At 35.7% G+C, this 26,484-nt stretch overlaps 4 protein-coding genes across 6 annotated transcripts in view; 3 read left to right on the forward strand and 1 right to left on the reverse strand.

Annotated features, from left to right (window-relative positions):
- On the forward strand, positions 5,588–9,815 carry LOC18793219 (lipase). 3 transcript variants are annotated; one of them, XM_020555393.1, is made up of 11 exons: positions 5,588–5,794; positions 5,893–5,962; positions 6,407–6,486; positions 6,791–6,856; positions 6,935–6,982; positions 7,076–7,143; positions 7,467–7,539; positions 7,624–7,785; positions 8,548–8,742; positions 9,060–9,148; positions 9,306–9,738. In XM_020555393.1, exons 2-11 carry the CDS (start codon positions 5,896–5,898, stop codon positions 9,517–9,519), a joined length of 1,062 nt encoding a protein of 353 aa, XP_020410982.1. In that variant the 5' UTR covers positions 5,588–5,794; positions 5,893–5,895; the 3' UTR covers positions 9,520–9,738. The 3 variants fall into 3 exon arrangements, with proteins under 3 accessions (XP_020410982.1, XP_020410981.1, XP_020410980.1); XM_020555392.1 differs by having other exon boundaries at positions 5,588–5,790; positions 5,882–5,962; XM_020555391.1 differs by having other exon boundaries at positions 5,605–5,790; positions 9,306–9,815.
- LOC109946730 lies at positions 10,237–11,657 on the reverse strand. The gene is made up of 2 exons (XM_020555394.1): positions 10,827–11,657; positions 10,237–10,645 (listed from the first exon to the last, which is right to left on the reverse strand). The coding sequence occupies exons 1-2, from the start codon at positions 11,422–11,424 to the stop codon at positions 10,500–10,502; spliced, it is 744 nt and encodes a 247-aa protein (XP_020410983.1). The 5' UTR covers positions 11,425–11,657; the 3' UTR covers positions 10,237–10,499.
- Positions 14,863–18,136, forward strand: LOC18788738 (E3 ubiquitin-protein ligase MIEL1). The gene is made up of 12 exons (XM_007223068.2): positions 14,863–15,079; positions 15,205–15,292; positions 15,397–15,453; positions 15,543–15,575; positions 15,677–15,754; positions 15,966–16,009; positions 16,120–16,160; positions 16,921–17,003; positions 17,084–17,175; positions 17,262–17,331; positions 17,443–17,484; positions 17,642–18,136. Exons 1-12 carry the CDS (start codon positions 15,030–15,032, stop codon positions 17,765–17,767), a joined length of 804 nt encoding a protein of 267 aa, XP_007223130.1. The 5' UTR covers positions 14,863–15,029; the 3' UTR covers positions 17,768–18,136.
- The window catches only part of LOC18789580, a 3,879-nt gene continuing 1,390 nt past the window's right edge, over positions 23,996–26,484 (forward strand). Inside the window, exons 1-8 of the mRNA XM_020555395.1 lie at positions 23,996–24,216; positions 24,666–24,776; positions 24,861–25,015; positions 25,129–25,222; positions 25,382–25,452; positions 25,541–25,647; positions 25,889–26,010; positions 26,169–26,257. Coding sequence (XP_020410984.1) covers positions 24,048–24,216; positions 24,666–24,776; positions 24,861–25,015; positions 25,129–25,222; positions 25,382–25,452; positions 25,541–25,647; positions 25,889–26,010; positions 26,169–26,257 — 918 coding nt within the window. The 5' untranslated portion in view covers positions 23,996–24,047. The remainder of the gene's footprint in view (positions 24,217–24,665; positions 24,777–24,860; positions 25,016–25,128; positions 25,223–25,381; positions 25,453–25,540; positions 25,648–25,888; positions 26,011–26,168; positions 26,258–26,484) is intronic.

A 26,484-nucleotide genomic window follows, 5' to 3' on the forward strand; every position in this document is an offset into this window, starting at 1 on the left:
GATTCCCGATACAAAATGGAGTATCCCTTATTTAGTCTTTTTGATTTAGAATCCAATACCCAACGAACCTAAAACCCCAACTGCCGGTCTTCATATATATATACCACACCCTAACCTGCAGCCATATCCTCACGCCCATACCTGATTTTTTTCTCCCTAACCCAGATTTTTTCTCTTATTCATATTAAAATTTAAAGAAGAAAAAAAAATGTGGGATTCATAGTGCCACGTAGGCAACTAACGGAGAAATTTGACGGAAACCTAACGGTGGAACCATATTGTAACAAATTTAAAAGACCGGGGTATGTGATTGTTAAAATTGAAAAGATAGGGACTAACATGTCTTAAGGGTGTAACCACAAGGTACTAAATTGTAATTAACCCAAGTTATAATGATAGCAATTTGGTGAGAATTGGGGATACAATTATGGTAAATGATGAAGATGTTGTTGAGGCGGAAAGATTATCTAAATTTATGAAGTTGAGACAAGTGATGGGATGTTGTTGAGATAAGAAATGAAGTGGATAAGTATTTGTTAGAACCACTTGAGAATCTTAGAAATCCCAACTTTGACTTGTTGTCTTTGGTGGCAAGAGAATAGTCCAAGGTTTCCGATTTTATCACAATTTGTTAAGGATGTATTTAGCATTCCAATATCTACCGTGGCTTTAGAATCTGCCTTTAGTTTGGATGGTAGAATTGTAGATACTTTTTGTGCTTCTTTGAAGAATGGGGAGGCCTTGGTTTGCACAAGTGATTGGCTGAAAGTCAAGGAGTTTTCGTTTTAGAAGGATCCCACTAAGGAGGAACTTGAGTTCTATGATGTTTTGGAGAAAATTGAGACTGGTAAGTAATTTTAATTTTGCATATTTCTTTTGTTTTTCAATTGCATTCATATGACATATGTTTATTTTCTCACTTTCATAATTTGTTTAATGATGTAGAAGTATATTCTAGTTCTCAAATGAAAGAGCAAGTTGCTACCAATACATCTTCGATGCATATTGAATGATATAGTGACTAATAACCTTCCTTTATCTTAAGTAACATGCCCATGTACTCGATATTTATTCTTAACTTTGTTTTTCTTTGGCTGCAGTACACGAATCAGATTTGAATTGAAGATTACTAGACCTCTTTGTTGTAGTTTTTGGTTCATTGCAACGTTTAAACTATTTTTTTTGTTTTTTTTTGTTTTGTAATGTAATTTGCTATTTTATTATGTATTTTTAATGTTAGTCTGTAACTTTAAAACTAATTTCTTTGATTTCATATTTGGATGAATTAGACTATTGGATTTTTATATTTTACAAGGATAATTTGGTGTATTTGCTCAAGAACTTATGTTATGTGAAATGATTATAAATTGTATTTTTATTTGTATATTTTTATTACGGTACTATCGGCCTTCCGAACCAATCTGATTTGTATGTTAGGTTAATCGATTTGAATGGTTAAAGGTCCTAATGGTTGGTTAACAGAAGAGAAATTGGTCTACTGAAGTCTTTGGTTTGGTTAACAGAAGAGCCCTCTATTGTTCTGAACCGATCTGCGCTTAGGCCTACTTATGTGTGTGTCTATTATATATAACAGAAAATATAAAACACATATGGCTTCATTCATGTCTTCTCTGCAACCAACTTCTCAGTCTCCCACTTAATGGAAGGTAATTAATGTTAGAGTAAAAAAGATAAAATTATATTTCTTGTTGTTACCAAGTTAGAAAGGGGAAGGGAGGAAACTCAAACACACTAGTCTCTACTTTGCTTCCATTGTAACTCTCACTTTCTCACAATCCCAAATGCTAATTGTTGTGAAAAAGGATTAATTGTTTGGGGTAAAAACTTTCACATCTTCACACGCCCGTTCATGTGTAGCGAAATTTCAATTCTAACACGTGAACTATTTAACTGGTGATGCAAATTATGTTTGGTCATTGGCAGTGGCTGATCTAGGATTGTAACTTTATGCTAGGGCTCGTCAAGCCCGACCCAAAATTAATGGGCTTGGGCAGGGCCGGGCCGGGCTTTAAAGAGGAGAGAGAAAATATCGGGGCGGGCCGGATTTTTTTAAAAAATTCAAAGCCCAAGCCCGACCCTTGAGTCAGGCTTGAGAAAGCTCATCTGGCTGGGCCCAAACGGACCCTACTTCATTCAAAAAAAAATCATAAACTAATCATAAGGGCATTTTAGTCCAAATTTGAGATTAAACTCACTTAATTCCAATATTTTCACATCAAACCAAATTCATAAAACACCCAATAAAGCAAGTATTATTTTTGAGGTTATTACATAATTAGATCGTAATACGTTTTAAGAAATAATTTTAAAAAATAACAAGTATCAAAAAAATATATTTTTAAAGGATTGTATGAATAAATATGCAAATATTTAGTGATGTGTTCAAGAAAAGTATGATTATATTTGGTGGTATGATTATGTTTCGTGATATGATTATATTTGGTGATGTGATATGTTGTTCATCTTATATATATATATAATTATTGAATTAATAATTGACACAAATTAATGTGCTAATCATCCAATTATAAACTAGGAATAAGTAAAGAAAACTAAATGAAATGAAACAAATTATATATGTGATTTAAGTGATATAATCATAAACTTAAACTCTTATTTATACATAATTATATATGTATGCGGGCCTAACGGGCCGGGCTTCAGACATCCAAGCCAAAGCCTAGGCCGGCCCAAGGCAGGCCGGGCCATCTCAAAGCCCATAACGGGCCGAGCCAGGCTTTTTTTCGATGGGCCGAGCGGGTGCCCATCGGCCCATGAGCCCGCATGCCAAATGATGAGGCCTACCTATGTAAAAGTTCAAATTTTTTTTTTTGGAAAAAAAATAACACTAAAAAATAGAAAGATAATACTTCCATTCATAATTCATGGCAAAAAAAAATATATAATAACAATAACAATACAAGCTACAATAGTCCACGACATTATGTAGTTTCTTATTCATAATTGTAGTGAGGTTATCTAATTTGAGAGAGTTTATATAGGCTGACCTTTTAATGGAAAAGAATAGAATTGCAATTGTTTATTTTACTGCCTAAGCTGTTAAGTGTTGTGTTGATCAGAACATCACATTGATAGTTATGGTGCTAAATATTTCTACTTATATAAATAAATGCTTGAAATCATAATTTTCATCTTTCTTTGCTTGTGTTGGTTTTATTAGTTTGTGCATTCTATACAATTTGATCTTAAGTATTAGTATTTATTGATTTTTGTTTAATTCATCCTAAGTGGGTAAAATGAACCTCTGGTATACTTACTCCCTAACTTAAGCATAATGTAAGAGATTGGCAAAGTTGGTGTGCTAGAGGAGATGGGGAAGATTGGGGTTATAGAGTTTAGGAAAGAATAAGAAAATTGGGGTTTGGAAGGGGTGGGTAACTATCGAGTGGGTGGATTTTGGGGGATGCTTCAGTGTTTTGGCTTAGGCTCTTTTGAAAAAAATATATAGACAAGCTGTGCTGCGCAGCTCCTTCTCCTTTTCTGGACTTTCGTCGAGCAATTGGTGGGCAACTCCATGGAGTCGCACCACTAGCAGACACGGACATCAGGCTTCTTTCATGATTGCCATGAAGTCGTTTGACCCCATTAACCCCATGATGACTCCGCAACTAATCATTGGGCTTCACATGTGGGTGAATGACCAACTCCTTGCAAGGTTTTTAAATTTTCCAACATTGAATAATTCATGTTAAATGTATTTATGATAATAATTAACGAAAGTCTCTAATTCAAGGCTCTGTAGTCACATGACTCGTTTGGTACGTCGGACTGTACTGATTAATTTCCTTCGGATAGTATTAATCTGTTCCGGAGAGTACTGACTATTTATCCATAATATTATAAGGCGTTTGATGCTGTTCCGGATAAATAATCTGACTAAATTATACTGTGTTTGGTGATGGTTCAGATAACATCATATCAGACTATTTATAAATAAATAAAAAAAAAAAATCTTTGATAATTTTAATGGAAATTGAGATTCAAATGACACAATTTTTTTTTGGGTAAGATTCATATGACAAGATTTGTTTTTCAATTGTTTTTGCCAAGATTTTTTTTCATATAACCCATTATCATAATTGTAGTGTCTCATAAAAATTCCAACATACTCGCATACGTTAATAAAAACAGTACCAAATAATGTATAATTAAAAGTGATCACATATTAAGGTGATAAGAGCAAAAGAGAAAGTTGTTCATAAACCAAACTACATCAAAGAGTGAATCACAACTCCCACGCCTTACGTAAGAGAAGAACAAATGTTTTTCTCATAGCACCATCCAATGTCAGGAATGTTTTTTCATCACTTGCTTTCTCCAAAATTAGCCGTAGTGCCTTAATTTGGTCATTAATAAACAAGTCCATCTTTGCTTTTCTAATAGCAATTGACAAAGAAAAAAAATGGTTCCTAGAATTCAGGTTCATACAATTTTAATTTTGTAATTTTGCTCTTCTAGTCGTCAGGTATGTATGTATTCAACTAAACTACCAACACTAGCACAGTTGTTTGTTTTTGGACGAAAACTGGCAATACTCTGTTTAATACCAACAATCTAAATATTCCCACAACGTCGAATCACTATATCACATACAAAGAAAACATTCGATTAAAAAAAATGCCAAAAAAAAAATTTCATAATCTAATTTCCACTAAAAATTTGAAATATATAAAGCATACTGAAGAGAGTATGAAAAAGAGAGAGAGTGAGATATGGATACCTGGAGAAGAGTGAAGAAAATAACATGTGGAGAAGATAGTAGAGAACAAGCCTAGGGAGAAGAAGATGAAAAGAGCGTCTGATTTTTTTCGTAGAACGGGTGTTCTTTTTCCCTAGCCGTATAATTAAGCGTGTACTATCTAAACCGGGGTGTGTGGGTTGTATTAGTTAGTCAGGTAAGGAGAGTATTAAAAGCCCAACCCGTATAAAATAGTCGGGTAATTAAATAATACAAGTTGACACCAAACACTTGACATAGACTATTTACTCCTATCCAGAGTCTAATACAGTATACCAAACGAGCCCAACAGTATATGCTCTGTTGGGTCAACCATAACAGTATATGCTTTTTTTGTTAACAATTAAAGTATATTCTTTTTTTTTTTGGTCAACAAAATAACAGTATATGCTTTAGTGACGGTATTAATTATACTAATTTTTTTGGATATACATATGGACTAACATTGGAGCAAAACAACAATTTTTATTATCAATGCATAATATTTTACTTGCGTCTGTAAAATAATAACACGACAGAAAAAGTATTAAATATTTTTGAAAGGAAATTTTTTTTCATAAAGTAGAGGCAAAATTATGGAGGCAAAATTCGTATGATCCAAACCCAATCCCAATCCCAATCCCAAACCCAATCAGGAATAAAAACACACATCAGCAGCGCTTGCGAGTCCGCCACGTCTCAATCACGGTACATTCCCATAAGTGCCCTCCAAAAAGATTAGATCAGCGGTAAACACAACACTGACAGAAAGGGTAATTTCGTTACTGGACATAAATAAAACAAACTTTGTTTCCCTTCTTCTCTCTTTCCGTGGTTTGCCCAACTCCTCCTACCTGATTCAATTATTTTTTTATTTTTCCTCGAGTCCTTTTCTTGGGTCTCCCTCAACAGTCTTAACACGTTGCCAACCACCGCGAGCGTCTCCAAAACGGTGCGTTTCGGTCATCTACGGCTGGTCGCTCACCGTAACCGGCACAGTTCGACAGCCGTCGGAGCTCCGAAGCCGCGGGGTGAGTGAGTTGTCCTGGCCCGTTTGTCTAATTGTCTTTCTGCATCTAATTATTGCTGAATTGTGCCCTAAATTGTTTCCTTTGATGCAAGCATTTTACCAGAGCATGGAGAAAAGGAGATGGTTGGTATTTGTAGTATTTACATGGATGTTTGTTTTTTCTGCTGGAAGAGGTAAAATTTGAACTTATGCATCAAAATTTTATTAGAAATGTTTAACTTGATGGTGGTCTTGGGTTAGACTAATTTCTAGTTGTGAACGTAGAAATTGTAATTGGGTTTGAGGAATTTTGGTTGGTTGGAGAAAAATTAGTTGAGGAGACACAGTGGGCGAGCTTAACAGTATGGGTGGTATTGTTGGTTCTACATTGTTACAATGTACTTAAAAAGTTGGTGTGGTTTTAGTCTGCCCTGGTCTCGAGAGGTAGTAGCATTCACTTAGGAGAAGAGAGGGAAGCGCATACGTTGAGAATTATACAAATATGAATTAGTTGTGTTATGATTCTTACCGATGAAATGGGTTGAATATGGTTTAGGGTAGATCCCAGATAGACTTTGCTGTTGTTGAGCTTATGGAACAAATTTTTAACAAGGAATTATTCCTTCTTCTAAATGCAGAACTGAAAATTAAGCACAAGGATCATGGCCCTGTCTATAATCATACGCTTGCCACTATATTAGTGCGGTACGCTTCCACGGTAAGTTTCATGAGATATTGGCTTGTGTGACCATTTACGAGGATTTGGTTGGTAAACATTTATGTTACGGAAATATGTAGCCTCACAATTTCCCTTGCAAATTGTACGATATATTTTGTGATTCCGAGTATGCTGTAATTGTGACATAGGGAAAGGTTTATTTTGGGGAGTATTTAAATCTGTCTAATTAAATAGGAAACAAAACTATGGAGATTTGCTGAATTAGATGTCAATATTTTAACTATTAGTAGTAGCATTGCCTATAAGTTTTGTAACAATTGAAATCAAACTTCTGCACTTGTAGGTGTATTTATCAGATTTGACAGAGCTGTTTACTTGGACATGCTCAAGATGTGACGGTTTGATTAAGGTACTCAGATTTATGGCATCAATTCAAAAAATTTATGCCTAAAAACCGCTGACCTTATTCCTCCTTTAATGTGAACAGGATTTTGAAATGATTGAGCTGGTTGTTGACATCCAGCATTGCTTACAGGTGCAATTTCATAGTTCAGCCTGGTTTTATGTGTTAAAATTGTTTTCTTATCTGCCTCTGTCTTACATTGTCATTACTCATTACTTTCTCCAGGCTTTTGTTGGAGTGGCACAAGATCCCAATGCCATCATAATTGCATTTAGAGGGACTCAGGAACACAGGTAGAGTGCTAGAGTGCTTATATCATTCGAGATTAAAATTTTTGCTGAATTATTTATGTGAGCCCAAATTACCCAGTGACCAATAGAAGGGGTTTGCTCATGAATTGTGCTGGTCAGTTGTGCAGTCCAACTATATTGTCTGTGACATAAGAAAACATAGGTGACAAGAAAATTTAATAATAAGGATGTTAATACAGCACTTATTGAGAAATTAACATCTAGATTCCTTGCATTACCTCAAAATATATGCATCACCATAGGCAATCTGATTTGTTCTTTTATCAGAGTTGTTAGTCGACTAATGGTTGACTTTATGTGTACAGCATACAGAATTGGGTTGAAGATTTATTTTGGAAACAGCTTGATTTAGATTACCCTGGCATGCCTGATGCAATGGTATTTATTACAGTAAAGTTTCTCTACTCTGTTGCTTGCTGGAATATAAAGTTTCAAGTCTCAATTCTTTTTCTATTGCTTCAGGTGCACCATGGGTTTTTTAACGCTTACCACAACACAACCATACGCCCTGGAATTTTAAATGCTATTGCAAGAGCTAAGGAGTTCTATGGAGATATCGACATCATAGTTACAGGTCATTCAATGGGTGGGGCAATGGCTTCATTTTGTGCTCTTGATCTAAGGGTAATCATAGATTCATAATTAAGCGAGTCTCTATTTTGCATGTTTCATCTATAGCAATATTTGTTTGAATTTTTCTTTTCCTAGTGCCTTCCATCAAATTTTTTTGTAATTTTTTTATTTCAATGTATGCTATCTCTAGGTTCTGGGTAACTACTGAATGAGGATCATTTTTTGTTATTTTTCTCGGATAAATTCTGAGTCGGGGTAATGTACTGGTTGTCTTTTTTCTTCAAAACAGTAGTTTGTGGTCGTCATGATTGCTTAAACAATAAATGCATGCATGGTTTTGAATATAGTTACATATAATGGTTCGCTTGGTCCAAAGACCCACAATGAGCAGTTACCTTTACTTCTGTTAGCGAGTTATAATGTTTTAGCCTTAGGCAGGTAATTTGAAGTCCTGTGAGAGGATTGTTGTAACTTGTATGCAATAGCTGTAGTAGCAAGCAACTAAGTAGTATTAGGTATCGTATCATGTCAGAGCTTGACTCATATGTTATGTCAACGTAGCTATTACCAATGGAGCTTCAATTAATCTTATCCCCTTTCACTTCAACTGATCAAGATATGTTAGTGTGTCAGTGTAAAAGAGTGTGAACTTATTCTACAAGGGTCTTTTGAATTTGTCTAATTGCATTCACTGCTTGCTGGAGTTTTTCTTGGCCCTGCTGCACTCATGTTATTTCTGTGAATGTTATTCTGGAAGCTTGTTCTTCAAACCTGTAACATTGAAATGTTTCTTTTTTCTTTTTTGTAATCCAGGTCAATCAGAAAGAGAGAAATGTTCAAGTTATGACATTTGGACAACCTCGTATTGGTAATGCAGCTTTTGCATCCTACTTTAGCGAACTTGTGCCAAATACTATACGAGTTACAAATGAACATGATATGGTTCCTCATTTGCCTCCATACTATACTTATTTTCCTCAGAAGACATACCACCACTTCCCAAGAGAGGTATTTTTTCTAACCCACAGAGGTGGATTACTTATGTGTTCAATTTGAATCCTTTAATATCAATTAGAGAATAAACGGATCAAGTACTTTATTCTAGCATATTCTTGGTGGCCCATTATTTGTGAATAGTTTGAGTAATGAGAATAATGCCAGATGAATAAGAGTCTTAGATATACACTTGCACACTGCTTTTGTAACCAAATCCATCTTTATCTGCACCTTTGAGGCAATTTTGGAATCATAAACATGTATGTTTATGACCATACTTTGGAAGTTTCTTTCTCTTCTGACCATTGAGAGCCCTATTCTTACACTAGGTGTGGCTTTATAACGTTGGAATTGAAAGTCTTGTTTATGAGGTTGAGAAGATCTGTGATGATTCTGGCGAGGACCCAACCTGCAGCAGGTAATCTCTCTTTTGTGTTGTGATGTCATCAAAAGTTTTCTCCTTGGTTTCTTTTCTTCCACCCTGTCTTCTATTGGTAGAAGAACAATATAATACTGAATTGAAAAGGACAATCTTATCAGAAAAGATGATACAAGTTCTCGGGAAATTTGTGCAGGTCGGTGAGTGGGAACAGCATTTCAGACCATCTAGTTTATTTTGGTGTTGAATTAATGGCGAAGACATGGAGACGGTGTAGAATTGTGATGGGTCCTGGGGTAGTGGAATACAGCAGAACAGATCTTGGAGGAAATTTTGTACTGTCCAGAGATCTTGCAACTCCTGTTCTAAACTTGAATGCAATGTCAGAAGCTGGGGCAAAACCTCTGTAGAATGCCAGCCAATGATTCTCTTGGAAGAAATCTGAGAGAGGTCAGTTGTAGGTTTATGTCCCTAAAAAGCTGTTTCGTCCTAGGCCTTTTGTTTTCGAGAAGCCATAGCTGACAAATATCGGTGGGATGGGGCCAAGGCTGCGAATGACACGTGTATATATTAATATGTTCATCTTCATTCTTTTGGATATGAATGCTGACATTTGTGTTACTTGTGTATATATAATGGCCGTTCTCTATGCAGAAAATGCTAGTTTTCTAACATGTATAGCTTAAATCCAAATTGCATCCGACAAGATCGAGGGTCTACTTTGCCTTCTTTTTTTTCTGAGTAAAATAACTCGTAACCAAGCAGAACTTGAATGTGATCAACCTGGCAATTTCTTAATGCAGACTTTATTTGGTGCTCTAGTCCCATGCATCCAATTTCTTAATAAAAAGGTTATATTTCTTCTTACTTTAGTTATAGCCTGTCACTTAATTAAACCCCCTTTTCTTTTCTAAAAGTCTTCTCAATTATCTGCATAAGGTTTAGGCAACCCTTGTTTATTCTACTAATTAATAATAAACCTTCCAACTATGGAATACGTAAATGCAATTACATTCTACGGCAGCCACTTGTTTAGATTTATTTTTCCCACGATCTTGATCTACATATATTTCACAATATTCTTACACGAATATTAAGTGGTTGAAATCGATCGATTAAGTCTGGCATATAACAACTTAATTTCACAAATTTGTAATGTCATCATCATTGCCAAGTACATAACACACAGTAGGACTAGATATTCTATGTCCAAGTTACATGTTTAGATGCATAGCAAGAGTTCAGCACAGGAGCAAAACCAATCAAAACTAGGTGATGATCAATTACAAAAGAAGGTAAATGTAGGAGAAAAAGCTTTTCAGATTTAATTTTCCTTTCACACCCAAGCTTGTCTTCAAATCCTTGGCTAGCGAATCACCCACATGTTCCTTCACTCTGTTTTCAGACTCAGATTATTCTTCTCTTCTTCATCAAGGATAGAAACTTTGGGTTCTACCACTTTGGGTTCAGCAATGGCTGTTGTGACTGCCACTTCTGCTTCCTTCACCAAATTCTCCTCCGGTTTTACGGGCTCTTCTATACACATACATAACCAAATTATGTTAGCAAATAATACGTTTGACTAACGACTTGTCAGAGATATACTTATGTTGCCAGATTATGAATCTACACGTTGCTCTTATATACATGCAATGTGATATGTATAGTTTTATAAATAAACTATATGCATTAAATTAACATGATTGAGGTCACAAACCATTTTGTTGTGTCTCTGGGGCTTTCGTTTCTTCTGCTTCCAAACCCAATTCTTTGTTGTCTTCTAGAATATCATCGTCTACCTTGAAGTACAAGCTACCCTTGCTGCCGGCTCCATGGCGGGGAGTGTAATAGTCAGACGTTCCAGACCGGCCCTCCGAAATAATCCCATCAATTCCTTCCTCATCTAATTTCCTAGACGAAAAGAAACGGTTCGGGGAGCCGTGGGTGATCAGCCTCTCCGCAGCCTCACCGTGCTCTTCTTTGTTACTTTTGTCCAAGGATTCTTTATCACCATCGTCTTCATAATCTCCATCTTCGTTATTTACAATGATGTCCTTCGCTTTCTCCTCAGTCGCCACTGGCTCGCCGCCACCAACATTGTTATTTACATTAATATTCTCACGATCCTTGTCGAGTACTTGTTCGCTGCTCTTACAATCTGCTGGTTGTTGCACCGTTGAGCTGCCGTTGTCCACGTTTTCCAGGACGGTTTCGATGTCTTTGCTCTTCTTGGAAGAGCCCCCAACATTGGATTTCTTGCGGCGGAGGATGGTGTTGCTGGTGGCAACCGCCAGTTTTGATTCCCCACAACCCATTTTTCAATCGTGTGTTTGTGTTGTGAGGTCTCAGAGAAGAGAGAGAGAGAGAGAGAGAGGAAACAGAGGCTGAGAGATTAATGTGTTTAGCTCCCTTTAATATGTGAGAGAGAGATTAGAGATGGAGGCAATGAAAACTGTTGTGTTTTGATTTGGTTATTTGTTTGTGTTGGAGCTGTGGTTTGCATGGGTGTAATTTGGTTGTCATGCACATAATGCTTATATATAGAACCGTTTTCTTCGTTGTGTTTTCAAGGTGGAGATAGGTTTATTGGCAGCTCATTATCTCAACATCAATATGCCTTGCCTAAGCCTTGGTGTATTTTTAGATAGGTAAAAGGCCTTAGTAATTAGGAAACATTTTTGCTGGCGATGTTCATTCATTCATTCATTCAACTGTTCGATTGTTCACGTTTTGAAATAAAACACATTTGAAAAACTATACACTCGTGAATTAAATCTTAAATTAATTTTTAGGGAAATATTTAGAACCCAACTTTTGCATAAGGCAATACCAACTCAATACTCAATGAGACAAAGTTTAGAAATCTATTTTTGGAAGAAAAAACTGGACTCTACAATATCTTTGTGGGGAATGAATTTGTATGCCACCGGAAAGGACTTTGGCAACCTGAAACCAAGAAAAGAGATATGATTGTAAGTCCTTGAAACACATCAGTGTGGCGTAAGTCAAAGAGCTTTCAATGCCTAAATCAGTTCGACTATATAAAGAGAAAAGTAGGATTTCTTAGTTCAAAGAACATTACCTTCTTCAAGAGGCGAATATGGATTTATATTTAGCTCTTTGGTGGCTGATTTATTGTCGTGGGAGGCTACATATTTGACATAAATCAGGGGTATGAAATACTTGCTGATGTGCACATCAAGTCAATTAGATGTTTGACTTGGAACGTGTGAGATATTTACCCAAAGTAGGTGAACATGAGGGAAATCTCCAAGATTTGGGCTAATCTTTTACGGGCGTGCAATATGAAGACAAGTCATGTTGGGCTTATCCCTTTAGGCCATATCTGTCCTAACCCAAGGCTAGATAGGCTTTTGGGCCCATGTTGAGCTAGCTCAATCACGGGCATTTGTCTAGCGCAAGGCCTTGTAGGGCCTTTCTATGTCGTGTGGGCTCCTCATTTCCCCGGCAGAGGAAGCGACCTCTGCGAGCTATTTGGCAATAATTCCAATTGCCTGCAATTAATGCGTGAGACTTCTCTTGCCCCTAACAAGGACAATTTGGTCCATGTACGTGGTGCCTTATCATTGCCGTGCGATTATTTGCTCCCATCACATAGTTTGACCATATAGTAAGTAAATATGAATATATTTGAAGTGAGACCTGAGCCCATCACCCCTCTCCCCCTCCCTCTCCTCTCCCACATAGTTGAGAGAGAGAGAGAGAGAGAGAGAGAGATATATGAAATCTCTGAAATGTATATATGCATCTCAGATTCTGAGGGTCCAATAACATCCATTTGCACAGACCCCTAGAATGTGAATAAAGAAAATTAAATATAGCTGCAATAGTGTACAAAACAGAAACAGTTCCAACTTCCCATAAACCTCAAGATGCATGTGAAGTCGTGTCAACTCCACCTCAGTTTTTCCCAAGAACAATGAACATACAAATCGCAATTGATGCAGATTTAATAAATTCATGACAATGGCTTAATGTTTATTCTAGTTTTTTTTTTATTGAAATATATAATAATGAATTAAAGCAGTTCACAACTTAGGTTGTTAGGCCATATCTAGTTATAGGGCTAAATGTAATTTAGGACTAAAAATTTAGCTCTCTAAAATATTAATTTTTTTATAGAATAATGCATCGCTAAATTTTTTCATCTCCAATCATACAGGGCTATATTTTAAGATCTTTCATATTTTATTATTTTTAGAAAGGGGACTGGGGAGTGCTTTAATGATTAGTTTAAGCATATGGATAGAGCTCACTATAAATTTAGCCTAGGCCAAAACTGGGCTATATTTGGCCTAGTTGGAAGGCTAAAGAGCCAAATATAGCCCTCCAAATTTGGCCAAAATTTTATTTAGCCCATGACTGAAGATGAGTTTTGGATTAATTTAGGGTTATATTTGGATATAGCCCATAACTGAAGATGATCTTAAGTTGCATTATTACCAGTTATTTTACACACGCATAAGTAATTATTATCTGTTGATATAATATTACATTTTCTTTGCGTATCATCAACTCTTTGAACTAGTCTTACCATATTTGAATTATTGTTCTAATAATGTTGTAGATGGGAGGTGCTAGAGTGATAGTTTGGTCCCACAAGATCCTACTAGAATCTTATGAATTGGATAAGAAATAAGAATTGGAGCTAGAAATTCAGAAGGTAGCGTGAGAGACAAACAAGTATGGGAAAACTGGATAAAGATGAAGTCATTTGATGCGTCCAAATTGAAGCCAGTGACTAAGTCAGGGTTCTTAACTGCTTTTCTGTTATCAAATTTCAGTCGTCCTTCAATTTTGGGTCAATATGTAAAATTCATCGATCAGTTGTCAACATTTCCTCCAGTTAAAAACTTTGACCCGGTTTGATTCATGAAAAATGAGATTTGGAAATGAGAAATTAATTGTTTTTTCATGTTTGGTAAGGTATGAGAAATGATTGCATGACACATGGAAAAGTAAGGAGGAAATTGAAGTCCTCCTCCCAACTTGGATTTTGTTTTCCTTCATCGTGGGAAAGTTTGGGAAAATGAGCCAACATTAAATGCACATTTTTCATGATCATTTTGTCATATTAATAATTTAGAATTACAATATATTATTAAATTTATTTTTTATTTGATTTAATATGGATATAATTGAAAAATTATACAAACTTTATTTTTCACTTCTACTCAAAACAAACTTGAAAAATGAAATAAAATAATATCTTCTGATTTCTTTCTCGATATTACCGAATATAGAAAAAAAATATTATATTTTTTATCTTTTGGAAAATAATATAGAAAATAATTTCCCCTTCAAATTCGTTACCTAAACCAGACAGGAATGAAAGAAAAGAGAGAGAAAAGAAAAGAAAGCTGCTTGGATTTGGTTTCACCGGTTCATTTCCCCTTCTCCGTGAAAAAGGAAAAAGGGTTGATATAATTAGGCCTTGCAAGTGTTTGTTAAAATGCCCAAAAGATTGCTTGTTTTGGTAAGCCTGCTCTCATTCTCTTGAAATTTGATTCGCTGAGATCACGGCGCCTGTCCTTTTCGCCATGAAAGTCACCAGCCTCTGCCTACCCACCTTATCCTCTCTCTCTTTCTCTCTCTTTCTTTATCTGACTCTGCCCATGTGGGTTTGCGCAACCATGGCAAATGAGAAAAACAATAAAAATATTATATCTTTTTGCAAACTCTAATATTTTACAGCTTCCGAGCCTTTAAATAATGAGAAAAATGTACTATTTTAATGAGGGGAGTAATGTAAAAGTGACCCATTTACGCGATGGCTGTCTCTGTCTAATTGAGGGATCGAGACAAACAGAGCCAAGCCAACAACCAACCCATCCTTCCCAAATCGGGAAACTTCCTTTCGTTCTTTTAGCCTTCTCTGCAAATCTCCTCTCCAGCTCCCATGGGAGGCTCAGGGAATGAACGTCTCGATTTTGGAAAAATGGGTTACGGGTACGCATCTGCCTTCTTCTTCTTTTTGCTTTCCATTTTCATTTCCTTCAAATTTTTGCTCTTGTTCGCGTTTTTGTGACTGATTGTTTCATTTCTCTTCTGGGTTTTGCTTTTTCTTTGTGCAGATGCAAGCATTATAGAAGAAGATGCCAGATTCGAGCTCCGTGCTGCAACGAGATCTATCCATGTCGTCATTGTCACAACGAAGCCACGGTATTTGTTACATTAGCTAAAACAGCATTTCAATTCATAAATTCATAAAATTGGTGGTTGGGCTATGCACCTGTTTCTCATCTGGGTACATTTGATTTGTTCAGAGCATGTTGAGCAACCCTTTTGATCGGCATGAGCTCGTCCGCTACGATGTTAAACAAGTACGTGAAATATATCCGTACTCTCTGTTTTTTATTTCTGTTTTGCTTCTCTGAGTTTTCTCATTGTGTTTATTGTGGTGCTGTTTCAGGTTGTTTGTTCAGTTTGTGACACAGAGCAGCCGGTATGTGTCTTCCTATGTTGGTTTGAATCCAAATTAAACAAAAGAGCAAAGAAAAACGCGGTCTTGGTTCTGATTTTCTTCGATACCTGTGTTGGTTTTAGGTTGCACGAGTCTGTACAAACTGCGGCGTCAGTATGGGGGAATATTTCTGTGAAATTTGCAAATTCTACGATGATGATGTAAGCTTACTACCCTCTCAAATTGAATTACCGTACCCAGAAATTTAAAGAAGAAATATTTAGTGAAAAGTTTGTTTCCTTTGATTTTGTTGATTTATCAGTCTTTCTCTAGAAATGAACTAGATTCAGATTTGGTAGTTGGTGTGTGATCTTATATGGTATTGGTGGTTCCTCCTTTTTTGAAGTATGCCTTTTCATTTATACCATGCAGACTGATAAAGGGCAATTTCATTGTAATGATTGTGGGATCTGCAGGTTAGTACAATTTCAGTATTTTTTTTCCTGTTTTATATATGGCTGATTTTTGTCATAAAAATTCATGATATTGAGGAGTTTCTTAATCTAAACTGTTATATGAAGAACAGAATTGGCGGTCGTGAGAATTTCTATCACTGCAAGAAGTGTGGTATGTACTTGCAACCATTATGGAAATATTGTTGCTGAAATTGGAAACTTGCCTTCTTAATGAACTTCTTGCAAGCAATTAGTTATTCTTTGAAATCAAGAAATCTATACTATTTTGTTTCACATTTTGATTTACTCAGATCTGTCTTTTGGACAATAGCATTCATTTTCTAGTGCTAATTTTAGTTTTGAAAAAACCAGTTGGGTTTTGTGCTACCAATCATTCATTAAATTGTGGGATGAATGAAAATTTTAGCCCTGCATTCTCTACACCCTGTAGTTCGACCTGGCATTTGCTTGTAATTGTCCTCTCATTTGCAGTATATTAAGCATAAAATGGGTGCTAGAGAGGTTTTACGTCATTGATTTATGGAATCTGGATTGCCTTGCTTTGGGTCGTAGCTGTTGCTAAAATTGTGCAATGCATGTACTTTTCTGTCTTCCTTGAACTTCTAATTATGGGTTTGCATTTGGTTTAGTTTGTCAAAATATTAAAAATTCCTTTACCACATTGGATCTTTATTTGCTATGGGAAATTTCATTCTCTATGACGTTTGAGTTCTTTGTGCTTACAAATCAGCTTATTCATATTGGTTTTCTGAAAAATCTTTCCAGTTAACCTTTCTTGTCTGTGGGACTTCTTCCTCTGACTTTGGGGATGGGTGGGGAAAAGTTTTTTTTTTTTAATTTTGAAGAAGTTACTTTCTAACAATAGTATTTTGTTAGAGTTTTTCTTATAAATATGCTTTATATATTTTCAGGGTCTTGCTATTCAGTTGGCCTACGCGATAATCACTTGTGTGTGGAGAACTCCATGCGGCACCACTGCCCCATTTGTTATGAGGTTTGTCTTGAAATTTCCTTTGCAGTTATACTAGTAGGAAACTTTTGTCACAGGTTAAACTATCATGTTGTGTTCTGCAGTTCCTTTTCGACTCGCTGAAAGACACTACTGTAATGAAATGTGGTCACACAATGCACTGTGAATGTTACAATGAAATGATGAAGCGTGACAAGTAAGTGGAATCACTTTAATTTCATTAGTTTACAAGTCAAAAGACGATTATTTTGCTTGCTAACTCAAATTGGTTAAATTCTTCAGATACTGTTGTCCAATATGCTCCAAGTCAGTGATTGACATGTCCAGAACCTGGAGGAGAATAGATGAGGAGGTATACTTTTACAAAGATTTCAGTCATTTTTCTTGTCTTGGTCGAATGATACCAGTTACATGGTAGCCATGAAGATTTCATACTAATTTGTTGACATTTTCAAACTGCCAGATAGAAGCAACAGCGATGCCTGAGGATTACCGGTACAAGAAGGTACTTACTTTTCATCCTTGTTCAGGCCTACCTATAAAACAAGGCTGGTCTAGCTCTAATACCAGGACATGCCCTTTCTCTTTGGTGTAAAATGCTATGCCCCACTAATCCTGAACTCTTTATATGTACAAGTCTAAGAAGCAATGATAATTTGCAGGTATGGATCCTGTGCAATGATTGCAATGACACTACCGAAGTTTACTTCCACATTATTGGGCAGAAATGCAACCACTGCAAATCATACAATACCCGCACAATTGCCCCCCCAGTTCTTCCTCAATGACCAGACATTCAGACATTGGTTCCCATCCCAGGAATATATCCAGTCTGGTAGGCGCAGTGAAAAGCTTGCACCGTTAATGAACAACGTAAATGGGGATTCGGTTTTTATCCTCTCAATTGGTTCTGTACCATTGCATTATGATTCAAATGATTGTAATGTTGTATGCGTCCATCGAACTTTTTCCAGGCTATTGTTCTTCCGCCAATTTATGTGGAACCCAGGTGATCAGTCTTGGGTTTATATAAACATTATATATACTGCAATTCAAGGGAATGGTATTATGGACCAATGAAAGATATGCCAGATGATAATAAGGATCATCTGTCATTATATATACTTTGAACCATTGATCAGATGATTTTTATTTGATAATTTGTTTCAGTGCATGTTGTGCAACACTAGAGAGAGGCCAATGGGGGGATGGAGGAAATGCAACCCGTTTAGGATGTTGGCTTGCAAGTGTCAGGCTGATATGAGTCATTTTCTCCTTCAAATTGCATTGCACAGTGCAAGAAATTATGAGAAAAAGACTCTCTGCCACAACTAACTTCAAGGCGATCATGATGGGGATTTGGATCCCCATATGTGATGGGGGCTTGAAGCCCCATCTCTGAGATCGAAAACCCCACATCATCCATCATCATGAATAACTTTAACAAATAATTCATTAACGAAGGCATAAAGTCTCTGCAAAATATGTGTATTAATGAAAATGGAAATTCTCATGTGCTATTATGTTTAAGGACACAAGCAAAGTATCTAATATCTATGTCTTGATTATAAAGTAGATGTTTCATTGTTGTACTAGTTAAAATTAATCTAATCTATATGAAGAGGGGATTTGAAATTAGGTGCAATGGGAGCTCATTGTCTCGGTCAAGTGACCTAAACTTTAGATATGTTATTGTTTGCTTAAAGTGCACTAAGATATATTCTTCTCAATTTTACTTGCAAAATGCAAATCTCCAACTATGTATACACGTGAGAGTAGTATAATTACTAATATATCCCATGCTGATATAGGTAAAAATGAAAGTAAAGAAATAAACTAAAATTGTTATAAAACTAAGGGGAATTGTAGAGATTAATAAGAGGAAGAGAAATTTAGAGAATTTGTTCTATGAACTTGTTGTCTTCTATTTATAGGCTTACAACCATAAGAAATTGACCCACTAAATATAGATTAAAGGCTACTAATTACTATACTAATAACATATGTTACACAACAACAAAAGGTGGAGATAATTGATATAATGGTGGTCATCTACTTTCCATGGATTTATTTATAACACTCCCCTTTGGATGTCCACCATACAATCACATTGTTGCCTCATTAAAAATCTTACTTGGAAAACCCAATGGGACAAAACCGAAGAGAAGGAAAAAAGAGTGCAACTTTCTTCTCGATCATTGATATGGTGTTGGATATGCTTATGTTGCCTCATTAAGACCTTGCCAGAAAAAATCCAATGGGACAAAAACCTAGTTGAAGTGAAAAAGAGTACAACGTGCATATGTCATGTATGTAGTAAAATTGGGATGCTCCCCCTGGTTGATATCTACTCATGATTTTCATTAACTTTTGGAATATAGGTTTCGAAAAAGCTTTGGTAAAAAGGTTCACCAAATTATCTTGTGAACAAATTTGTCTAACTCCAATCTCTTGGATTTTTCTAAAACTATGAAACTCTTTGTGAACCCTTCTTTGATTTGAGCAATACAAGCAACATTGTCTTCATAAATGATTGAACTCTTTAGGAGCATCAACAACTAATCTAATAGTTAGAATATGTTACAACAATATCAAGTTTGAATTTAAAATACTTGGACTTTTAATGTTAACTCTTAATCAAGAATATTGTGGTACTTTATATCCTTCAAGGGGTCGCTTCATCGATATATCTCAAATATTTCATGAGCTTTGAAGATTTCCATGTTCCATACAGTCTTAATAAATATGCATTTAACACATGCTATAAGTTTCGTGTTAAAATAACAATTGTACTTATAGAAATATAAAGGCTTATTTATGTACATGCTCCCTTTGCTTTCAAAGTTGTCTCAGATTACCACATTTTCTTTGAAACGTCTCAATGTACCACCTACACTTTTAAAAACTGTCTTACGTTACCTATTCTGTAAGTATTAAGAGACGTTCAGTTACGTGGTGTGGCCCCCACTTCTTTTCAATCGCTTAACAATGGATAGTAAGGGTTATTCAGTTTTAGAAAATGGGGTATTTGGGTGAGGGAAAATTGGGAAAAGAAGGCTAGGTTTATGAAAATCTGAGGTGGGGTTCGGATTTTGGGAGAATCTGGAGAAGAAGGTTAGGGTTTATAAGAACTCTAGGTATCAAAACGAAAGCCACTTTAACCAAGTATTAAAGACTTTGAACACTGGGTGTAAATAAGAACTTTAGGTCTTTGAATCTGAAGGAGTTGGGTGTAAATATCAAGCTGGGTTAACTTAAGAGAAAATTGGGTATCTGTATCAAAATGAAAGCCAAGATTAGCCAGAAATCAGTTGCTCTGTTTTTTGTCTTCGCGCCCTCAGTTCATTCTTAGCTTCTTCTACTTCTACTTTGGAGCTCTTTGCAACAAGAGTAACATTCCAAAATGAACTTACCTCAGGCCTTAGGTTTCAACTAGGGTTTTTTGATTTTCCAATAGAAATTGATTATCAACGATTTCTCAACATGGAATTGCTCTTCAAGTTGAAGAGCCTTAGATTGGGTTATTCAATACTTTCTTCTACCTTTGCTTCAAAACTAAAAGGTTTGTTGTTGGAGATCGAACACCCTCAAATTTTTCTCTTCAAAATCAGTTACTCTGCCGACACTTCACCTCAGAAATCTCGGCAAACCAACACAATTTCACAGTCACTTACCTCATAAACTCATGTAGGTTGTCTCCAAAAGCTACAATTTCAACATCCAAGAAGGTCGAGTTCCAAACCCAAAAAGAGCAGACTCTATCTTGGCCCTTGTGAGAAACCATGGACTCCCTGAAGCCCAGCTCTCAAAGTTTGTCATGTTACACCCAGAAGTTCTTTTAGCCGATCCTGAGCAAACCCTTTTGCCAAAGCTTCAGTTTTTCATCTCTCTCAGAGTTTCAAATGAGGACCTTGCGAAAACTTTAGCTTTCTGTCCACAGATTTTTTCAAGAAGCTTGGAGAAAGAGATTTTACCCGATTATAATTTCCTTAGAAGCTTGATTCTTGAGAAAAAGGTTGTTTTTGTTTTGAAGGGCCACTCGTGGTTTTTCTTCGAAAGTTTGTCAGGTTACCCCCTTTTCTGAAATTGAATAACTCTTACTCTCCATTGTTAAGCGACTGAAAAGAAGTGGGGACCACATCACGTAACGGAACGTCTCTTAATACTGACAAAATAGGTAACGCGAAACAGTTTTTGAAAGTGTAGGTGGTATATTAAGACGTTTTAAAGAACATGTGGTAATCTGAGACAACTTTGAAAGCACAGGGGGCATGTACATAACTAAGCCAAATATAAATGCATCTACGATAGGATGAGAGACTAAAACCATGTCTCTACCAGGAAACCTATGTCATATTAGTGATCTTATTTCACTTCACAAATACCAATATGTAACCTCATACTTAACATTTGAAATTATGTGTTTGAGCTATATGTTCAATATTAAACACTTCATATTTAGTAATAAATGGAATTGGCTATTTCCATTTTGGCCAATCATTTAACTTGTTGACATTCATAAAACGAGATTTAATATAATCATAGACCTTAATGATTGTAGTAGCTACTAATAAACAAAATGTATCATCAATTCGTGATCCACAATTCTCATGTGTATGCACATGCATAATTTATAAGTATCTCATTGCTTTGGGGTACTAATGCCTCTTTAAGGGCTTATGTTGTCACTTATGGGACAAATATCTCTTTTATGATGAATTATTTAGAATATGTGGATCATAACCTCCTATAGAGCGTTATTTTTTATAGGACTTGAATTTTTCAAATAATCTCCACTTTTAGGGAGTTAAATCTTTAGAACCTATAGATTTGTCATGCTTCAGGTATGCAACAGATTAATGGATAGTCACTTATTATAATGTTAATGGATTGTGATACGAGAATATCAATGCATGTTAGCATATATATAACTTATATATGTATTATCTTGATGAGACAAAAGTGGACTGATTCAACACTATTTCACAACGTTCTTCAGGAACTGTCATATCTCCCCCTGATGGCGGGAAAATTATCTCATGAAAGGAACAATCCTTAAAACATACAGTAAAGTGCGAGCACAACCAAAACCAACTTAGATTTCAATTTGGATTGATAATTCAACGCGTACATTATTTTTGTGCAATAGGCACATAAATGTATTTGAATGCCATAAACGAGATTTATGGTGGATTGTTGTTGGTTGGAAACATGCCTCAACCAAACTAATACTGTAATTATATAAAATGATATGGGCTTCAACTACTTTAATGGTTGTGTAATACAACTCACAAAAGAAAGTAGGAAGTTTCTCCAATAAATGCCTCTGGCTGTCAATATTGGAGGTAATACAAAAATATTACCATTAACTTACAATCCAACATAATGAGAAATACATTAAAAAATATAATTGAAAAAAAAGACATCAAATAAGATCAAAATAAAATATCCAAATTAAGCTAAAAAAAATTGAAAAGAAAATAAGACATCAAATTAGTTGGGAGGACCCCACCACTAATCATGGAATCTTGTGATTTTCCATTAGCATCAGTGAAGAAGTTTGAAACATCAAGGTTGGTTATATTCAGTGGGTACTTGTCCATAGGATTAGCTTCAAACTAGTGTACCTCAACCGTTTTTTCTTTGCTCTTGATTGAGGCTTTGTAAAGATCTACCAAATATTTTGGCGTGCGGTAGACGCGTGCCCATTGCCCATATGCACCACAACTATGACAAGCTTCCCCAATTATAAGTCATATTTTGGGAGGCCTTTTGCCTTGTCTCGTTTGTTCCACTTCTAATTGTTTATGGAGTAAACATTAATACATCTACCAAAACTTCTGATTTAAGATGTTTACAATTGGAATTGAGGAACTTTAGGCCCTCAATTATTTAAAATCAAAGAACTTTAGATTCTAATTTTATCAAGGAACTTTAGGTCCTGATCTAGTTGTATGATGATGATCGAGGAACTTCAGGCCCTGATCTCTTGTATAATACAAATTCATCATAAGATATAATAATTAATTAAAATCATGCTTAAAGAAATAAATAAATAAACTAAACCATGATAAGGTTAGAATTGTATGAATATATGAAATAACAATGAAAGTCGTGTAACCTACAAAATGCCATAAATATTAACAAAGAAATAAGGCATATCATCTCAGAATGATTAAAGCACCAGAGCTTAATAAGATGAGAAATGAAAATATAAAGCAAGCATGCAACCAAAAGAAAAATATCGAACATGGGATTCATGCCTAAGATTAAGAAATTTTTATTTTTATTTTTAAAAACGAGCATAGTGAAGTTCGATGGTGAGTACAAAGAGAACTCTATACTATATGATGACTCTAGTTTAAATATAAAAGAAAATTCAGATAAAGAAATAATATCAAGAGCAGCATTGTGTTGATAACGTGTTATAAAACTAAGGAGAATTGTAGAGATCAATAAAAGGAAGAGAAATACAGAGAATTTCTTCTATGAACTTGTTGTCTTCATCTTTAATAATACCTATTTATAGGGTTACAACCGTAGAAAATTAACACACTAAATTATAGGCTTACAATCATCCACATTCCATGGATTTATAACAAAAATATACTTTTGAAAAGTAATTCCACTAATTTGCACCAACTTCAAGTAGTCGCCCAATAATTTTGGAAGCCCTTGAAAAATACAACTAAGAAAATGTATTTGCCTTTAAACCCTTTTAAATTTTATTTCTTTTTTATCACCATATATAGAGAGTAAACTTTGAAATTTCGTAATTTCAAGTTATAGTTGGGTGTGATGATCAAAATTCATGGGTGTATATAGCAAGTAGCAAAAACTTAGAAGTGAAGTTCCACAACAGTAACGGTCTTGAAAAAAAAAAAAAAAAAAAGGTCCACAGTAACAACTATGGACCGCCGTTACACAAATACATGCTCCTCTCTCTTCCGGTCTTCCCTCTAAACCCTGATCGTTTCAGTACCTGGGCTTTAGCTCTTTCTCTCTCTCCAAAACTCGCCGAGTTCACTCGGAGCCCCAAAATCAGACTGGACTCGGTCCTTCAAAGCCATGCAAGTGGTCTCCAATACTCGCAGGCTCTCTAGAGCTCTCAAATCTCCCATTTTTATCAAATCCGATCAATTTCTCTCTCCAGATGTCCGAGTTGTCGAAGCTCCCCTCACTTCTTTCCAATGGCGGAATCTCAGCACCGTCTCTTCGCGAAACTCCTTGTTCTCTGGTAGGCTCAGCATTCGCTCATCTAATTCTCATTGCGAACCTTTCTCTTTTCTGTATTTAGTTGAAATTTTTTTGTAACTAATATTCTGTTTGGTTGCCGAGAAATATCTGGCAAGCCAAAGCTGAACTCAAAGGAGTAAAGTATTACTTTTGAGATGTTTTTTTTTTTTTTTTTTTTTTTCTGTGTTGATGCAGTTTCTATAGTTTATATGTTGTTTGGTTGTTGAGAAACCTGAGGAAATGAAAGGAATAAAAGGGTAAAAGATAATGATTATTGAGTCTTATGTTTCTAGTGACAAAGTTAGAGTCTTTTGTTTTTATGTTCTCAGGTTTTGTTAAATTTTTTTATATTTATAATCTGCGAGTATTTTTTTCATGAACCAAACAAACAAGCAAAGTGTATATCTTGAAATCAATAATTTTGTTACATGAGGATATTGAATTATATAGGCATTACTCGCGGTTATCTTCTGCCAATGGAACAACGCACAATGTGCACAATGATGACATTGAGAGCGCCCTTTTCTTCTGAAGCGAGTACCGTCGAAGGTGGTTCCACAGGTTGTAGCTTTGCTTTGGTGTAAATTGTTTCAAATTGATGTTTAAGTTGTTATAGTAATATCTTCTTTTCTTGGTTGGGTGCAGAGGTTGTGAAGGAGCTGTATGATAAAATGCTGCAATCTGTGAATATAAAACGATCAATGCCCCCCAATGCTTGGTTATGGTCATTGATTGAGAATTGCAAAAAGCATGAAGATATTAAGCTTCTATTTGACATATTGCAGAACTTACGCAGATTTGTTAGTTCCTAATCTCTCAGCATTATGGTTGGCTCACCATTTTCAATTTGCATACTCTAAGTGAAGTTTAAGTTGTTTCTGTTGACAGTTGTATGCTTTGTTTTTTATTGCAGAGATTGTCAAATCTTCGCATCCATTCTGATTTTAATTGCAATCTCTGCCGAGAGGTTACTAAGGCATGTGTTCGTGTGGGGGCCCTCGACTTTGGTATGCCGTATGAATCTTATTTTTAGGGCTCAAATTTGGTCTCTTTTTGTGAGTGAAATTCTAAATCTACAGTTTAGAGAAACCCTTGCATGTAGATTGCTGGGTGTTCAGAGTTCTGCACTTGCTGGATCTTATCAATTGATATATCTGACATTGCAGGAAAGAAGGCCTTGTGGAAACATAATGTGTATGGATTGGCTCCTACCATCGGATCTGCTCACCATTTACTGGTACTAATGAAATTGGACGTTGACCATTTAGGTTTCTCTTGTACTTGACATTTAGATGCAATAAAATCTTGCTGTAAATTGGCTGCAGCTACATGCTAAAGAACGCGGTGATGCTAAACTTATGATGGAAATAATGAGTCTTTTAAAGAAGAATGACTTACCCTTGCAACCTGGTACAGCAGATATTGTTTTCAGGTATCTAGGTTATAAACTGTGACTGCTTTGATAATGCGTTTACTTCTTACCTTCCAAAGTTTCATTGTGAAAAAGAACTTAAAATACTGGACAGATTTCACAAGTGGTCTCTGTAGTGGTTTGATTGCAAAGAAACAAGACAATCATTAGCTAAGGTTTTTGTTTTCTGTAGGGTTTCACTTTTATATTTTTGTAATGTTCTTAACATGATCTTGAATCTGTTTTGGTTGACTATTTGCAGCATCTGTTACAATACTGATAATTGGCAGCTGATGTCTAAGTACTCAAAAAGGTTTGTCAAAGCTGGAGTAAAGCTACGGCAAACTGCGTTTGATCTATGGATGGAATTTGCTGCTAAAATAGGTTTCTACAAATTCTCTGTTCTCTTATATTATGTTTTGAGACCAAATTATTATTATTTTTTCTATCGTCATAATGCTATCCTTAGCTTCAAATGAATATTATCCTTTATGATGGCATCCGGTATATTGTTTAAAGCATTTCAAGTTTCTCATTTGCAGGAGATGTTGAATCATTGTGGAAAATTGAGAAGTTAAGATCTGAGTCGATGAAGCAGCACACTGTTGCGAGTGGATTTTCATGTGCTAAGGTATTGAACCTTACATCCCTGTATTCTTCCCCCAAACTTTCCATACCTATTTGTTAAAACGAGATGGACAGGTAGCTGGGTCCAGTAAGCAATGGTCTGGAGATGGTTGATTCTACTACCAGATGTGTAAGAGAACCACTCAAACCTGGTTATAGGCGGTTAAGTGACAGTTCCTCTATATATCTGGTTAAATGGCTTCTATGAAGCTAGAACCAACTAGCTCTTTG

Source organism: Prunus persica, chromosome G1 (assembly GCF_000346465.2).
Source record: "Prunus persica cultivar Lovell chromosome G1, Prunus_persica_NCBIv2, whole genome shotgun sequence".
Classification (NCBI taxonomy): Eukaryota; Viridiplantae; Streptophyta; class Magnoliopsida; order Rosales; family Rosaceae; genus Prunus; species Prunus persica.